We start from the raw sequence: 18,023 nt of genomic DNA, 5'->3' as shown, positions 1-18,023 counted from the left end.
TGAAAGGATGGGTTAATACAGATATGTATAAATTTATACATACATGTGAACCAGCTCCACATAATGACCTCGATATTTGTCAAGATGTTTTCGCTCTTTTGAACAGAGGAACAGGAGAACATTGCCCCCTTCCAGAAATTCAGTAAAATCGTGAAACAGAAATTAATCTTCAAAAGTCAAATTATAGCAATATGTAAATATGTCTGATCAAGCCAGGTGCTGCGGATCTCTTCAATTCACATATAGATATTTTCCTATTAATGGACTACTTGGACTTTATTTCAAAATTTTGTAAATTTTTTTGAAACGGATGAAATAAATGCGTTCAATAAATAGATTAAGACAACGTCGTACAATGAGAAAGCATATAAAAATTTTTACTCGACTTCACACCCGAGAAACATATATACATACATAATTAATGCTTCAAAATTACATTACTTACCTAAATATTTGCTCTATTAATACACGAATACAGATTTTTGAGCCATCATTATAAAAAATTTTCGCAGTAGGAATACAATTTCGGTAAGAATTTCATTACACACACACATGATTCAAATTCAATAGTGATTCAATAATTACAACCATAAGTTTCTCACTTTCATAAACGATATCAATCAAACTAAAGAATTTACTTGCTCGATCACAAAAAAATACGCACAAAAAAATCTTCAGAAATCAATGCCTCCTTCCTTTTTGACCTTTTCCCTTCCCCTTTTTCTTCCCCTTTTGCTTCCCGCTTTTTTGACCTTTTTGTTCCCCGCCTTTTTGACTTGCTCCACTTGGACCTGGTTGTACCTCTTCTTGTACCTCATTTTGCAGCTCATCTTGTATCTCATCTTGTACCTCATCTTGTACCTCATTTTGTACCTCATTTTGTTTCTTGTCAATTAATTTAATACACCGCATCGAAAAATATATTTGAACAAAGAAACAATAAACCCCTGTCGGAATTGGCAATTTAATCGACTCCCATTTCCACTGGGGCCATCCCCTCACTTTCGACTCCTTCGGATCAAAATTGTACATTAGCATCCCACCAATTAACAACATTGACGCTTTGGAAAACAAATCCGCCACATTTGCCAATCCGATCGCCCACGTGCGGTTGTCCGTCTTGGATGCAAGAGTGGCACATAGTCCCGAAGTAAGGCAGCAGATTGTAAATAAGACATGGACGCATAAACATGGCCAATATTTCAGTTCTAATTCCACAATATCCGTATTGTCTTTGTCGGCTTTCGGCTTAGCTTGATAACCACCAAACTCTAACAGGAATCCCGATATAATAATTATTGGTCCCAGAATCTGAAAATATAATACTAATATAACAAAATTGTAATAAAACTGAGACCATGCATGGACTGGTCAAAATTGTCATTGCCAATGTATCAATGTGTACTTATTTGTCAAATAGCATGGAAATTTAATAATAATATCTTACCAAATTACAAAGTCCGGGCACAAACATTTCACCCAATTCACGGAAGCCCTTCGTTCCAGATTTAAAACGGATTCCTGCTTATTTTTTTAGGATGAATTCGGTTGTTCGAGTAACGTGAAGAAATTTTGTGTTTGAATCTTAACAAATGGAAGGGCAAAAGTTAACTGGACAAATATTTGTCTCAGGTTTTTACGTATCTTCCTTGCAATATCTTAAATGTAGAATGCACTATTCTTGGGCTGTGCATACATACATACATGAAAAATGGCATTGGTACATATGTACGAAAGAAAAGGAACCTTTTTACCATCTCCATGCGGTACAGACATGTATAAATACAAATAGCCTGATAAGCTTCGTACACATTTGCATGTAGAGAAGTTGGTCTTGAAAGAAGACGCGACAACTGATTTTGTGTAAGAAGCTAGGGTATTTCAAAGAATTTGGGGGTTTGAGTCTGAAGAATTGATATATGCAAATACGATTACATACATATGTACAAATTCATACATAAATACATACGTTCCTGTACTATTAAATACTCGAATAATCGTTGGAAGTATAATTATTATTAATCATGATAAGTGACCAGAACCAGAGTCTAACCAGGGTTCGCTACCCCGGGTTTTTGTGGGTTGGGGTTTTTGGGGTTTTTGTGGGGGGTATCAAATTTCCGGAAAAACCCTAATGCTTAATGGGGTTTTTGCGGGTTTTTGTGGGTTTTTGTGGGTTTTTCCGGGGTTTTTGTAGGATTTTGAGGCAGATTGAAACAAAATCCTTTAAACTACAACGGATATCAATGCTAATTAACTTTTCTGCTTCATCTAGAAATTTTGAGAATTTTCATTTGCGACTTGAATTTCTAAATATCGTTGCATATTTCCAAGTTTACATGTCAAACAGGAATTTTCGATGTAATTAGTCCTAATCAATGATTACGGTTAAAATTGCATGTTAAAATTGTATATTAAATTAGTTTATCTCTAATAAATAATTTTAGGAATTCTGGTTCAACTTGCCCCAAAATCTACAAAAACCCACAAAAACCCAAAAACCCACAAAAACCCCCGGGGTTGGGTTTTTCTACAAAAACCCCTGGGTTTTCCGAACCCTGAGTCTAACCCTGGTTTGGGTTTGTAAAAAACAAACAATCTCCCACAATAGTCCGGAAATACCGACCAGCTCCACACAAGGATATCGATGATTTTTTAGGTTTCTTTCAACGCTCAAGTGGCGAAGTGGTCACCAATTCTCCACGGGATGGATAAAAAATGCTTCAAGAATCTGGACAAAGATTGATGAGATTTACAAATTTTTTTACAGAAATTAGACTTAAAGTCAAATTATAACAATGTGTCTGGCCAAGGTAAGGTGTTGCGGATCTATTCAATCCACATAATTTTTGATGGACTACTTGCGGTTTACTTCAAAATTTTGTTGATTTGTTCTAAAACGGATGAAATGAATGTTTTCAATAAATAAATTTACAATTTCGTGCAATTATGAAAAATCATGTAAAAATTTTTACTCGACTTCACACCAGCGAACCAGACACATAGTTAGTTAATGCTTAAAAATAACATTACTTAAATAATTTCTTAATTAATACAGATTTTTGAACCATGATAATATAATATTTTCGCAGTATGCATATAATTTTGATAAGTCTCACTGAATACTTATTAATTGTCTTTATAAATAACATATTTACATAAACGCACGATTAAATAATTAAATCCTTAAGCTTGCAGCTTTTATAAAACCATATCTATCAAACTGAAATATATATTGCAAAAAAATACGAACATAAATTCCTCCAGAAATCATCTTCTGTTTTGCTGCACCCTCCTTTCAATACCTTGTCGAACTTTTGCCAGCTTTTGTGCCTCTTTTACAAATTTTGTACACTCCGTCGCATAATAGTATTGCACCACAAAGCAATAAAAACATGTACAGACGGGCAACTCAATCGGTCCCCGTGGCCCCAGAAGTCCATTATGCGTTCTCCACCCTATCGGATCAACGTTGTAGAAAAAGTACAGCAGAATTTGACAGAATAACGCTTTCGCCAAGAACGTCGCCACTTTTAAGAATTTGATCTCCCAATTACTCTTGCAGAACACGGTGACTGCGAAATTTGCGCACAATCCGGAAACAAAGGAGCAAAATATGAGGGAACCATGGGCCCAGAAAAGCGGATAATATTTCAGTGTTAGATCGTTCTCGTTTGCATTTTTGGTGTCTCTTTTTTCCACATAATCTTGAACTTCGGTTACGATTCCCAAGATAAAAATTATTGGTCCTAGTATCTGAAATTTTGCAAAATATGCATAATAGTACTTTTGTACAATATGTATAGGTAGTCCGATAATGTGCCATTTGGTAGTAAATCTGACGCTATAAAGGCAGGTGGTCACAATTTCCAGTTCCCACCACCAATCTGCATGCATTTGTGAAATAAAGGGTATGGAAATTTAAGAATCTTACCAAATTGCACAATGATAGCTTAATAATGTCTCTACGTTCATTGTAGGACGGCATTCTAGATTTAGAACAGAGTTTCTGCTCTTAGATTTTTGTTTTGATGTTAACAATCAAAAGGGAAAAAGTTAACTGGACTAGACAAATAAATATGTATCTCAGGCAGGGTTTTACGTATCTAAATATGTAGGTAATAACTTTTACTAGTCTTAACTCTTGTCGGGCTGAGCATAATTATGTACGTAATTATGTATATGAAAGACGGTATGCAAGAAAAGGAACCTTTCTTACCTACTCACTAACCCCACTTGATAAGCCAGACATGTTTACATCGAAACCTGGTCATGAAAGACATGATAACGAACTGGATTTGTTGTTAGTAGGGTAATTCAGGGAATTTGACAGTTTGAATGGTCAATATATGTATGTACATACCTATACACATGCATAAATACCTGTACCCTTCAATAACCGAAAGATCGTTGAAAGGTGAGATTATTGATAATCCCGATTCTACGTAGCTTCCTAATCTAATATGAAATAAAGTAAAGTAGACATTTTTTACACTTAAAATTCATACATACATATTTGCATACATATGTTGAACAAGAAGGTTTCATCATGCCTTAAACGTACATATAAATGGAGTATTTTTTTGAATTTTTCCACCCCTCCATCCCCACCTTTCTTTTCGCAGCCATGCCATGGTCCTTCTTTCGCTCCCAACCTTTGGCGTTCTTCATTGCACACCCCGCAAAAAGCACAACTCAAAGCTACATAGCAAGTAATTCGCTATAACTCATGTCACATACATAAATTTTATTTATCTTTTCTGTGCTAGCAATTTATTGTTTGCAAATACGATAAATAACGCCGGCAATGCAAATGTTAGTTAAATGGCAAATACATATATACATATTTTATTCTTTATATTGAGCGTACTCACGAGAGCATCTTAAATACTTGCTTGATCACAAATACATACATGAATTTTTCAAGAAACCAATTCCTCCTTCTTTTTTGACCTGTTTTCTTCCCACCTTGTTTCAAATTTACCTAATTTTGGTTACTTAGGTCGTGAATTAGCCTGGTACATCTCTTCACAAAATAAAGTTGCACTACTAAACAATAAATGAATGTCCAGAAGGATATCTTAATCGATTCCTGTGACACCGGATATCCCCCCCACGTTTTCCACTTCTTCGAACTCCAGTTGTACACTATGATCCCCACAACTAACCGGTATGACATTTTGGAATAGAAATTCGCCACCTTTGCCAGTCTGAGCACCCACGTGCGGTTGTCCAGCATGCATACAAATATTGCACAGAATCCCGAAATTAAGCAGCAGAGTATCAGGCAGCCATAGGCAAGTACATGGGGCAAATATTCCAGTAGGATCTCCTGAAGGATGTCTTTGTTGAATTCTGGCTTATCGAGGTAACGGTCAAAGTCTGGCTTGATTCTCCATACAATAATTGCTGGTCCCAGAGACTGAAAGTATAAGAGTAGTGTGTGTCACCAAATGGTAATAAAACTGAGACCATGCAGGGAATGATTTTCAGTGTCAATCTATCAATGTGTATGTACTTATTTATTTGTCAAAAAGTATGGAAATTTAAGAATCTTACAGCATTAAAACATCCGAGTAGAAACAGTTCCATGAATGGGTCCATTTCACCGTATGGGAATGGCTGCGGTTCATCGAATGGCTGCGGTTCATCGTTTGGCTCCTGTTCACCGAATGGCTCCATTTTCCTTGAAGATTTGAAACAGATTCGTGCTTATTTTTTCAGGATGAATTCGGTTGTTCGAGTAATGTGAACAAATTTGTATTTGGATGTTAACAATCAGAAGGGCAAAAGTTAACTGGCCGGGACAAAAATGAATCTCAGGTTTTTACGCATCTAAATATGTATGTATGTAAAAACCTTTTGCTAATCTTAACTCTTGTTTTGCTGTGCATACGTACATGAAAGACGAAAGGTAAGAAAATGAACCTTTCTTACCATCTCACTGATACAGCTTGATATGTAGATAAGCTAGACATGTTCATATCGGAAACCTGGTCATGAACGACATGATAACGAACTTAGCTTTGTGCAAGTAGTGTATTTTACAGTTTGAATGATCGAGAATTGAAGTACTGAAATAAGTTTTTTTGTATGAAAAATGGAGTATGTACATATATTGATAGCATTGGGTGAATATAACTTGGGTTAATATGAGCGGATCAATTTGTCAATGCGACTGGGACTGGGTCAATTGGACACGTCACCTCAATATATATGTCCATACAGCATATATGTATGCATGTGCATATGCATAAATTCCTGTACCATTCAATAATCGAACGATCGTTTTAAGGTGAGATTATTCGTAATCAGGATTCTATGTAAGCACTCTAAATCTAAGGCAAATCCACTAAAGACACCTGTTTTGATATTGTTTCCATGCAGTTCTGTAATTTGTCTTGCTGATGATGGTGAGGATGAGTTTGCGAAATAATTTTGCGAACTAAGAACATGCCCAATTTGTGGAAAAATTTTCGCAAGAAATTTCAATAGTTTTCAAAATTTTCGCAAGAAATTTCAATAGTTTTCAAAATTTGCAGCAATAGTTTTGTAGAAATCTTGCAAAGCTACGCAAGCTTCTAAATATGCTCAATTTACGAGATATGCGAAGGTTGATTAAGACTATTATTCTATGACAAATTGGTTGCCACAGAGACGAACCCTGGTTTGGGTTAAAATGTAGACAATCCACCACTAACAGCTCGAAAATACCGCACCAGGATCTAGATATTTATCAAGATCTTTCCCACGTTCCGGAACTCGGCCACTGAAAGTGGTCACCAATTCTCCACACGGATAAAATTATCCATGTGGACAACACACACCAAAATTTCTGGGATTTGATTTTATGGATCGGTGATAATAAATAGTTGTATTTACCCTCATTAGACCATAAAATTGCACCAAGTTTTAGTCTTTGTTGACGGTCCCCATGGCATACGCACGCCATATGTCAATGTTACCTTTTGACATGGGGGGGCTTCTTCGTAGTTCGGAAAATTTTTATCTGTCACCGTTGTTAGGTTTTTCTGATCAGCCCAAGTATCAATTTGATTTTCATGTTTAGTTTCGATATGCGAAATCGAAAACTTGGGCATACTTCTTTCCTACTAATGGACTACTTGGATTTTATTTCAAAATTTTGTAACTTTAACTTGGAACAGACGAAATAATTGTTTGTAATAAATAAATTGACAATGTGAAATTGACAATTCTCATGTAATTAATTAGCAAATCATGTATTTATATTTAAGCAGTTTTTACTCGACTTATGTAACATCATCGAATCACAATCAATGTTTAAAAGTTTCATTGCTTATTTACTTAAATAATTGCTTGCTTAAACAAATCGAATACGAATTTAGATTTATAAACCATCATTACAAAATATTTTCGCAGTTTATAATTTCGATAAATCTCAGGGAATAAATCGCCTTAAAAATTAAAATAATATAATTACGTTACATTACATGATTCAAATAACTAAATTCATAAACTTCTCACTTTCATAAACGATATCGATTAAACTGAAATACAAATACTTGCTCGATCACAAAGACAGTCATAAATTTCTCCAGAAATCAATTCCTCCTTCTTTATTCACCTGTTTTCTTCTCAGCTTTTTTCACCGTTACCACATTTTGCGCCTCATTTTGCTTCTCAGTAATTAATTGAGTGCACATTTTCACAAAACAAAATTGCAACACGAAACAACAAATGCAAGTCCAGAAAGGTAACTTAATCGATTCCCATGACTTCGCATATCCCTCCCACGTCCTCCAATCCATCGGATCCCAGTTGTACAGCTCGAATACGTTATCCAGGCAATTAACCAGGATAACGTATTCGAAAAGAACTTCGCAACCTTTGCCAATCTGATCACCCACTTGCAGTCGACCAGCACGGATGCAAAAATTGCACATGATCCCGAAATACAGCAGCAGAGTAACATGCAGCAATAAGCAAGTAGATGGGGCAAAGATTCCAGTACGATCTCCTGAATACCTTTGTTGTCTTCTAGCTTAACTCGGTAACGGTAAAATTCTGGCTGCATTCCCGATGTAATAATTATTGGTCCCAGTATCTGAAAATATAATAGGAATGTGTGTCACCAAATGGTAATAAAATTATTGGAACTACGCAAAGACTGGGCAAAGAGTATGGAAACTTAATGACGTTACCAAATTACAAAATCCGAGCAGAAGCATTTCACCGAATTCACGGAAGTTCTAGATTTGAAAAGGATTTCTGCTTATCTGCTCAGCTAATTATTTATTGCTTCCAGAGGTCCATACACCCCATTCCACCAAATCTGGAGGAGCGTTTGTCAGACGCTCCAAAAAGTGCTTCGCCACTGTTTTGAGCTACCTTTTTTGCGGTTCTTGACCACATTTGGTGAAATAAGTTCAAATTTTTGACTGAGTTTTATCGAGTACAATATTTTTTCCTGGATAGAGGCCAAAATTATTCAATAAGTCTTCTTTGGGTCAAATTGGGGAACGTTTCTTACTCATCCCATGTTAATTGCATTTGATCCGTTTGCAAGCGGAGCGGGATGTCTTTGCTTACATCTATTTTCTGGTTCCGCAAATAAGATAAATAATGCCGGCAATGCAAATGTTAGTTAAATGACAAATATCTATAATATATACATATTTTATTCTTTATTTTGAGCGTACTCACGATAGCATCTTAAATACTTGCTCGATCACAAATACATACATAAATTTCTCAAGAAACCAATTCTTCCTTCTTTTTTGACCTGGTTTCTTCCCATCTTGAAATTATTCTGGTATAATTAGCCAAAGGCATATATACATACATATATTTGTACATTTTTTACTCGACTTTACAGCATCGAGATATAATAGATGCTTAAAAATTACTTAAATCATTGCTCAATTAATACACGAAGACAGATTTTAAAACCATTATTACAAAATATTTACGCAGTACATTTGTCATTAATTTCGATACACTTTGCGAAATATTGATCGCCTTTAAATAAACTTAAATATACGTACATCACACGAAGGATTTAAATAATTAAATCCATAATCTTCTCATTTTTACAAACTATACCAATAAAACTAAAAAATTTACTTGCTCGATCACAAATACATACCTAAATTTCTCAAGAAATCAATTCCTCCTTCTTTTTAGACCTGTTTTCCTCCCACCTTGTTTCAAATTTACCTAATTTTGGTTAATTATGTCTTGAATTAGTTTTTTACATCTCTTCACAAAATAAAATTGCGCTACGCAGCAATAAAGGAATGTCTAGAAGTGCATCTTAACCGACTCCCGTGACCTCGGATATCCCTCCCAGGTTCTCCCCTCCATCAACGGACTCCAGTTGTACAGTACGATCCCCCAAACTAACCAGTATAACGTTTTGGAAAAGAAATTCGCCCCCTTTGCCAACCTGATCACCCACTCTCTGTCCTCACTCGTGGATGCCAAAATTGCACATAATCCCGAAATAATGCAGCAGAGTATCATGCCGCAATAGGCAAGTACATGGGGGAAATATTCCAGTAGGATTTCCTGAATGTCTTTCTTGGCTTCTAGCTTAGCTTCGTAACGGTCAAGGTCTGTCATGATGTCCGATAAAATAATTATTGGTCCCATATACTGAAAATATAATAGTAGTGTGTGTCACCAAATGGTAATAAAACTGAGACCAGGGACGCAGGGGCTGGTCAAGATTTTCAGTGCTATATGTATTTGTCAAAGAGTATGGAAACTTCATGATCTTACAAAATTACAAAGTCCGAGCAGAAACATTTCAACGAATGGGTCCATTTTCCTTGAAGATTTGAAACTGATTTCTGCTTATTTTTTCAGGATGAATTCGGTTGTTCGAGTAACGTGATGTAGTTTATATTTGGATGTTAACAATCAGAAGGGCAAAAGTTAACTGGGCTGGAGAAAAATGTATCACAGGTTTTTACTCATCTAAATATGGGTATAAATATCTTTTGCTAATCTTAACTCTTGTTAGGCTGTGGATATGTACATGAAAGACGAAAGGTAAGAGAAATGAACCTTTCTTACCATTTTACTGATACAGCTTGATAAGCCAGATGTGCTGGACATGTTCATACCGGAAAGTTGAATACGTATGATAGACACGACAACGTATGTATGTATGTACTTTGTGTATGTAGGGTCAGGGTACAGGTATTTCAGGGAATTTGACAGTTTAAGTATGAATGGATGGGTAAAAATATGTACATATTTACATACAAATGCATAAATATGTATGTACCTGCACCATTCAATAATCGAACGATCGTTGGAAGGTGAGATCATTAATATCTAATCACAAATTGTGATTCACAATTCTATCTAGCCTCTAAATCTAGCATAAAATAAAGTAGACATTTTTCTTAGAATTAGTGAAGCAAACATTTACACTTGATCTTGATGCACAATTACATATTTAAATAGGTACATATGCTGAAGTATGTATGTACAAGGTTTCCGCATTCTCTTATCTAGTATCTATACACACATAAGTCGCCACGATTTTATTTTGTATAGGACTTTAGACCCCCGCCCCCAGCCGCACCTTTGTTTTCGTACCCACGCCGTGATGCTTTCATCCACACCCCGCTTTCGCACATCGTTGCACATTTCGTTCCAACAAATTGGTGGAACCATGGTTTAGGTTCAAAAAATAACTAGAAATCTACCAGCAGCAGTCCAGAAATGCTGACCAGCTTTACACGAGGATATCGATGATTTTTTAGGTTTCGTTCGACGCTCGAGCGACGAAGTGGTCACCAATTCTCCACGGGATGGATAAAAAATGCTTCAAGAATCTGGACGAAGATTAATAATATGTGACAATTTTTTTAACCGAAATTAATTTTAAAATCAAATTAAGACAATATGAATGGTTAAGGTGAGATTTGGTAAATTTTGCTTGGAACGGACGAAGAATTGTTTTCAATAAGTAAATTGAGAATTTGTCATTCTCAAATTAGCAAAGCGCATGGTCAATGGTATTTATATTTAAAAAGTTTTTTACTCGGCTTTACACCAGCGAATCATAATCAATGCTTAAAAATTACATTATTAACTTAAATAAATGCTTAATTAATACACGAATATAGATTTATAAACCATCATTAAATATAAAATATTTGCGTAGTTAATAATTTAAATAAATTTCACGGAATACTTATCAATTGCCTTTAAACTAATATAATTACATAACACATAGGATTTAAATAATTAAATTAATAAGTACTTGCTGAGTCACAATTAAATACATACATACTTAAATTTCTCCAGAAATCAATTCCTCTTTTTTATTTGACGCTTTACTTCAAATTTTTTGACCCGATTTCTTCCCACGTTGTTTCAAATTGACCTAATCTTCTACCTCATTTTGTTTCTCATTAATGAATTCAGTATATCGGCTCACAAAATATTTTTGACCCAAGAAACAATAACACCATGTCGGGATGGACACCTCAATCGTTACCCATTTTTCCGGAAGCGTTACCAAGGTCTTCCACTCCATCGGATCCCAGTTGTGGAATATGATCCACGCAACTAACCAGAATGACGTTTTGGAAAAGAATTTTGCCACCTTTGCCAATCTGATGACCCACTCGGCATCGTCCAGCGTAGATGCAAAAATTGCACATATTCCCGAAATAGAGCAGCAGAGCAACATGCAGATGTGGGAAAAGAAAACTGGGAAATATTCCACTAATATGTTCTGGTTGTCGTTGTTATCTTCTAGCTTAACTTGGTAACGGTCAAGTTCTGGCTGCATTCCCGACATAATAATTATTGGTCCCAGAAACTGAAAATATAATAGGAATGTGTGTCACCAAATGGTAATAAAACAAAATTTTCAGTGCCAATATAACAGTATGTACATATCAAAGAGTATGGAAACTTACAAAATTACAAAGTCCGAGCAGAAACATTTCTACGAATTGCTCCATTTTCCTTGAAGATTTGAAACTGATTTCTGCCTATTTTTCAGGATGAATTCGAGTAATGTGAAGAAATTTGTATTTGGATGTTAACAATCAGAAGGGCAACAGGTAACTGGACTGGGCAAAAATGTATCTCAGGTTTTTTATCTAATTATGTGTATAAATACCTTTTACTAATCTTAACTCATGTTGGGCTGTGCATGTGTAGATAAATACATAAGTACATGAAATGATGAAAGACGGAAGGTAAGAAAAGAAACCTTTCTTACAATTTTGCTGATACAACTTGATCAGCAAGATATGCTAGACATGTTCATATCAGAGAATTGAATATGTATGATAGACACGATAACTTACTTTGTGTAAGTATCTATGTAGGGTCAGGATACAGATATTTCAGGACAGTTTGACAGTTTGGGTATGAATGGATGGGGGTCAATATGTAAATTTACATATGTATGTACATACATACATTTTTCCCTACTCCTGCTTGGACTATCTACTTGGATTTCATTTCAAAATTGTGTAACTTTTTTTGGACCGGATGAAATGTTTGATTTCAATAATTAAATTGACGAAATTCTGGTACAATTAGCAAAAGGCATATATTTACACAGTTTTTTACTCGACTTTACACTATCGAAATATAAAATAAGATGATTAAATAATTGCTTAATTAATACACGAATACAGATTTTTGAACCATCGTTATAAAATAAGCTTATTTACGGAATATTACTTTCCATTAAATGTATTTACATTACACACGATTTAAATAATTACATTCATACGCTCCTTACTTTCATAAATCATACGATCAAACTGAAATATTTACTTATCCCGTCACAAATAAATACGTACATAAATTTCTTCAGAAATCAATCCCTCCTTCTTTTTTGACCTTTATTCTTCCCTTTATTTTTATTTCCGCCTGCTTTCTTCTCAACTTTTTTCACCGTTACCACATTTTGCGCCTCATTTTGTTTCTCAGTAATTAATTGAGTACACAGTATCACAAAACAAAATTGCACCACGAAACAATAAAAGCATGTCGGGGTGGGCAAGGAGATCGACCCCCATGTCCTCGGAAATCCGTCCCACGTCCTCCAATCCATCGGATCCCAGTTGTAAAATATAAACACCACGACCAGGCAGACTAACAGTTTTGAGAAGAAATTCGCCACCTTTGCGAATGTGATCACTGACCTGCCGGCGCCCAGGCAGGACGTAGAAATTGCACATATTCCCGAAATAACGCAGCAGACGACCATACAGAAATGAGCGACGAAAACCGGGACATATTCCTGAACGATCTCCATGATGTCTTCGTTGGCGTTCAGCTTCACCAGGTAACCGGAAAGTTCTGGCAAGATTCCCTGCACGATAATTATTGGTCCCAGAAACTGAAAATACAAAGCAGTGTTCGTCACCAAGTGGTAATAAAACTGGGTGGTCAAAATTTTCATTACCAATGCACATAATATGTATGTACATATGTACGTACATATACAGATGTAAATGTAATGAACTTACCAAATTGCAAATTCCGAGAAGACACATTGGAGGGAATATCTTCATTTTCCTTGCAGATTTCAAATAGATTCCTGCTAATTTTTTCAGGATGAACTTGAGTAACGTGAAGAAATTTTTATTTAGATGTTAACAATCAAAAGGGGAAAAGTTAACTGGACAATTATTTATCTCGGAGTTTTACATACATATTTATGTACCTTTTTGTAATCTTAATTGCAGAATTTATTTATCCTTGACGTGAAACATGGCATTTGTATGTACATGCATATGTAAGAAAGAAAATGAACCTTTTTACCATCTCACTGACCAGTGCAGTGAGAGTGCCTGCACCAATGCAGACAAATGTATAGCTTGATAAGCTAGTTATGTACATTTGCATATCGAAAAGTTGGCCATGAAAAATGTCGTGATAACAAACGTTGTGGAAGTAGGATAAATATCTCAGGGCATTTGACAGTTTAAGTCTGAATGGATCGACATAGCGCATGTTGTATTTATTAGGAGTATAAATTGTGTTCGCAATTATATGGACACAAGAATCTCGATACTTTTAAGGTTTCTTTTGACATTCAAGTAACCCTTGGAAGTGGTCACTAATTCTCCACCGGCTGGATAAAATGCCCAAGAATTAGGGACACGATTAATTATATGGTATTTATCAAATGATTATTAACAGAAATTAATTTTGATGTCACAATTGATTTTTCATATAGAAAGAAAAACTCCGGGAACTATTTAAAATTGGAAATACACATGTAATCGTGCATGTAATCATGTATATGTACGTACTCGTGCATGAATGACTCATCAAAAATTACATCCGGAAAAGTAAAACAATATGGTTCTCATTTTTACGATTTTTTTGAAGATATAAAATGACCCCATGCTAATCCAAGTGTTAAAAGTTGGTAAATAAAACTATTTCCGTATTAATTGGCCCCAAGCAGTAGCAAATTTATGATTAATATCTATGTATGAATGAGTAAGCAGAACAATCCTGAAATTTGTCCCATGTCTCATATTATGAATCACCAAAATTTAATTGCTATGTTTAGCTAAACTTTTATTCACACTGATTCACAGATGGTCATAATTTTATTATTATTATTCTATCATGAAAAAGGAATTGGCAAAATTCTAAAGCATGCTTCAATTGTACAATTTATTTACTCAGCAAAATATACATACATCCCCGCATAAAGAATCATCTCGAATTCTCTGAATTTTGTTTATTCAGTGTCAGGTCGTGCGTTGAGAATGGGATCAAGTTTTTTTGCATCTGGCTAATACTATTCTTCTCAATATTTTGTATAGGTCGCCGCATCAGCTAGAATTTTTTGCATAATTGGTCACATTCGTTCTGCACGGATTCTGAGTTAAATAATTTCTAACAAAGCAACATTAAACAATTTTATTTCACTTGCTAACATTCATAAAAGAACAAGTCACCATTCAATATTTCTAACAGTCAAGTTCGTGAAATTCTGAGCAAAAGTCCGCAAAAAAGTTTCATTTTATTCTTGTAACATATTTTTTGGGGAAAATCATGCCGAGTCATTCTGCGAAATATTTTGTCTTGGTCTTTATGACCGTGTCTGTCGCGCTGATATCTTCACAGACGCCACCCGTCATGAATTGTGGGTTCTCTGGGGCGCCGTGGGACGCTTCGTGGGGAGTGTACTGGCAGTGCTTCAATCGGCACATGGAGGCCTCGAGAAAATTCTGTCTCGAGTATGGCACGACTTAGTAAGTGAAATGAATTTAAATTTATACGTGGTTTATAAATGATATCCTATTTAGAAAAATCCCCCACATCACGAGTTAAATGCAACTTTTAGCATGTGTCGTAAATGGTGCTGTGACGTGGACACCTAGCCAGCGTTCGTGATCATTTGTGTCACCCCTTATTAAAAATATTTAGTTTGTATGTACAGATACATAAATTTATATGCGAATGTCTTACCTATTTACTGATTAAAACTTTCAGTGCGGACGGGAGCTGCATGTACAATGGTGGTTTTGGCAGCAATTCTATCGTCATTGGCGGATAAAGACAAGAATTTTGTTTTCCATTGTAATAAACATCTTATGAGTTTTTAGCTTCTCACATACATAAGTTTCTCTTCTTAAGTTACTGAAATTATTTAGGCGAATAAAGGTTGTTAAATATGTACGTACTATATATCAACTTTGCCATTTTGTTTTGGGATATTTTCAAATTGTAATGCAAGCACACGTGCACTCCATCCATATTTCTTTGAATTTAATACGAAGGCTGAAATGACAGAGAAGACTTACATACGCTATTATGGAAATCAAAACTGAAAATAAGCTAGCTAAATGCCAACTTTCTCCTATCCGAAGGGCCGACGATGCGATGTGAAGAAAGACGACGAGCTCATCCGGCTCGTGTGGTTATATTGTTTGGAGCAGAGGTCAACGCCGATCAATTTTGCTGCGTCGGCGGAGTTAACATGCGTTCCAATGTTGAAGTGATAGGAAATTTGATTTATCGGCGGTGGCGTGTACAATGCTGCGCGGCAGCGTTCAATCAGCGGCGTTGATCCCGAATTTCGGAGAATTCCATGATTTCATGATGAATTACTCAAAGAATTTAGACACCCGAACAAGTAAGTCTCCGGATTAACTTTTTGTAAAAATGTCAATTTCCTGGAGTTTTTGTGCAAAATAAAATTTTGTTGACCTTTCGTATCACTTACCCTGGAGGCTAATTGGCTAGTACAGTCCTATGGGCTGTAAGGTAGCAACCCAAAAAGTCCTGTTTTGATCAGGGTGCACGCGCGCTCACCTGCTTTTGCACGGAGTCATGTGCATGACTCGAGCAGGCGAGCGAGCGTGCACGCTGGCATTTTCCCATCAAAACAGGACTTTTTGGGTTGCTACCTTACAGCCCATAGGACTGTAGAATAACCCACCAGGAGTGCGGCGTGCGCGTTTAGATTGTCAGTTCAGCAGGGCGGTGGTGGTCAAGGTTGAGGGGGAACCGCTTTATGCGATGTCGTACGGCAAGATCGACGCGAATTTATATTTTCTCGTGAATTTGTGCAAATTTTAATTACCTAAGTATGTGACTAGTCTTTCATACTGAGATATTATGCATGTATACATATATGTGTACATATATTTATCTGCATAAATCATTTTTTCCAAAGAACTTAAAATTTTTGTATTTTTCTAAGAAAAGATGAAACTAACGATTCTCCGGAATAAATTGAAAACGCGTAAATGTTTTTAACCATATGTACCTGCATATGTTGTATACTTGTATAGGACATTTATTTCACGCTGATTTATCAGCAAATAACATAAATAGTTAATAATCGTTATAAAATATTTCCTTATTACACATTTTTTTTGGATAAACCCGTACCGAAATTAATTAGCTTTAAACTAATATCACAAATCAGATTTTAAAAATTCAATCCATAAGCGTCTCACTTTTATACGCAAATTTATGTATCGAGTAAACTGAAATACTTACTCGCTCACAAATAGATAAATACAATCCTACATTTGATATCATTCTCTCCTTCTTTTACGACCAGTTTTCTTCCCAGCTTGCTCCCATTTTAACAAATTTTGCACCCCACTAATTAATTTAGTACTCTGGTTCACAAAATATAATTGTCCCAGGACACAATAAAGACATGTCGGGGTGGGCAAATTAATCGACCCCCACGTCGTCGGAAGTCCCTCCCAGATCCTCCACTCCATTGGATCCCAGTTGTACAGCACGAACAGCAGAATTTGCCAGTATAAAAGTTTGGAGAAGAAATTCGCCACCTTTGCCAATCTGATCACCCATTTGCAGTCGACCACAGCGGATGCCATAATTGCACATAATCCCGAACAAAAGGAGCAGATTATCATGCAAAGATAGGCGCAAAAAAGCGGAACATATTCCAGTGCTAGCTCAATACTTTTGTTGTTGGCGTTTCTCTGAGCTTTGTAATTTGCAACGTCGGAAACGATTCCCCCAGAAATAATTATGGGTCCAAGTATCTGAAATTAAAAAAATATGTATATGAATTTAAAAGCTGAGCAATAGAGCTTCAGTTTTTATGCGCACTGAATAAAGCCGGCAATTTGTTATCGCTGAGTGGCAATATTCAAATTTGGGAGTGTGTGCATATTTAGCTTTTGTCTTAATCAAACTGATACCGCAAATTTGTTATCATTCGCGTTGACGATTTTTAGCCGGTATGTTTGAGTCACATTTCGCACCTACATAAATACCATGTTTATTTAAGGAACACGGAAATTTAAAGGTCTTACCAAATTACAAAGTCCGAGGAGACTCATTACACCGAATTCACTGAAGGGCTTCATTTGATACTGCTTATTTTTTGGATGAACTCGGCTGTTAATAACGTATTAATAACGAGTATTAATAACGCGAAGAAATTTGTGTTTGGATGTTAACAACTAGAAGGGGAAAAGTTAACTGGGCAAATATTTGTCATATGTTTTTACGTATACCTTGCAGTTATTGGGATGTGCATTCAT

General features: G+C 35.7%; 6 protein-coding genes and 1 long non-coding RNA gene across 7 annotated transcripts; all 7 read right to left on the bottom strand.

The window, feature by feature from the left end:
- Positions 1-351: 351 nt before the first annotated feature.
- Positions 352-1,671, bottom strand: LOC110850006. The gene is made up of 2 exons (XM_022097494.2): positions 1,448-1,671; positions 352-1,311 (listed from the first exon to the last, which is right to left on the bottom strand). Exons 1-2 carry the CDS (start codon positions 1,472-1,474, stop codon positions 682-684), a joined length of 657 nt encoding a protein of 218 aa, XP_021953186.1. The 5' UTR covers positions 1,475-1,671; the 3' UTR covers positions 352-681.
- Positions 1,672-2,947: 1,276 nt separating this feature from the next.
- Positions 2,948-4,090, bottom strand: LOC110850098. Its single transcript, XM_022097581.2, has 2 exons — positions 3,935-4,090; positions 2,948-3,756 (listed from the first exon to the last, which is right to left on the bottom strand). The coding sequence occupies exons 1-2, from the start codon at positions 3,986-3,988 to the stop codon at positions 3,271-3,273; spliced, it is 540 nt and encodes a 179-aa protein (XP_021953273.1). The 5' UTR covers positions 3,989-4,090; the 3' UTR covers positions 2,948-3,270.
- Positions 4,091-4,816: 726 nt separating this feature from the next.
- LOC110849986 lies at positions 4,817-5,836 on the bottom strand. Its single transcript, XM_022097473.2, has 2 exons — positions 5,560-5,836; positions 4,817-5,422 (listed from the first exon to the last, which is right to left on the bottom strand). Exons 1-2 carry the CDS (start codon positions 5,680-5,682, stop codon positions 4,985-4,987), a joined length of 561 nt encoding a protein of 186 aa, XP_021953165.1. The 5' UTR covers positions 5,683-5,836; the 3' UTR covers positions 4,817-4,984.
- A 2,804-nt stretch (positions 5,837-8,640) lies between these two features.
- Positions 8,641-9,955, bottom strand: LOC110849620. Its single transcript, XR_002547862.2, has 2 exons — positions 9,763-9,955; positions 8,641-9,636 (listed from the first exon to the last, which is right to left on the bottom strand). It is a non-coding gene; the product is annotated as an uncharacterized LOC110849620 (long non-coding RNA).
- A 1,064-nt stretch (positions 9,956-11,019) lies between these two features.
- Positions 11,020-12,092, bottom strand: LOC110849619. The gene is made up of 2 exons (XM_022097047.2): positions 11,925-12,092; positions 11,020-11,824 (listed from the first exon to the last, which is right to left on the bottom strand). The coding sequence occupies exons 1-2, from the start codon at positions 11,967-11,969 to the stop codon at positions 11,384-11,386; spliced, it is 486 nt and encodes a 161-aa protein (XP_021952739.1). The 5' UTR covers positions 11,970-12,092; the 3' UTR covers positions 11,020-11,383.
- Positions 12,093-12,543: 451 nt separating this feature from the next.
- Positions 12,544-13,764, bottom strand: LOC110850049. The gene is made up of 2 exons (XM_022097533.2): positions 13,497-13,764; positions 12,544-13,366 (listed from the first exon to the last, which is right to left on the bottom strand). Exons 1-2 carry the CDS (start codon positions 13,539-13,541, stop codon positions 12,842-12,844), a joined length of 570 nt encoding a protein of 189 aa, XP_021953225.1. The 5' UTR covers positions 13,542-13,764; the 3' UTR covers positions 12,544-12,841.
- Positions 13,765-16,769: 3,005 nt separating this feature from the next.
- Positions 16,770-17,984, bottom strand: LOC110850034. The gene is made up of 2 exons (XM_022097518.2): positions 17,793-17,984; positions 16,770-17,519 (listed from the first exon to the last, which is right to left on the bottom strand). Exons 1-2 carry the CDS (start codon positions 17,844-17,846, stop codon positions 17,037-17,039), a joined length of 537 nt encoding a protein of 178 aa, XP_021953210.1. The 5' UTR covers positions 17,847-17,984; the 3' UTR covers positions 16,770-17,036.
- Between the last annotated feature and the right edge of the window lie 39 nt (positions 17,985-18,023).

Source organism: Folsomia candida, unplaced genomic scaffold (genome assembly GCF_002217175.1).
Source record: "Folsomia candida strain VU population unplaced genomic scaffold, ASM221717v1 Fcan01_Sc005, whole genome shotgun sequence".
Classification (NCBI taxonomy): Eukaryota; Metazoa; Arthropoda; class Collembola; order Entomobryomorpha; family Isotomidae; genus Folsomia; species Folsomia candida.
Note: the sequence above shows the minus strand (reverse complement) of the source record. Positions and strands in the feature narration are given on the sequence as shown.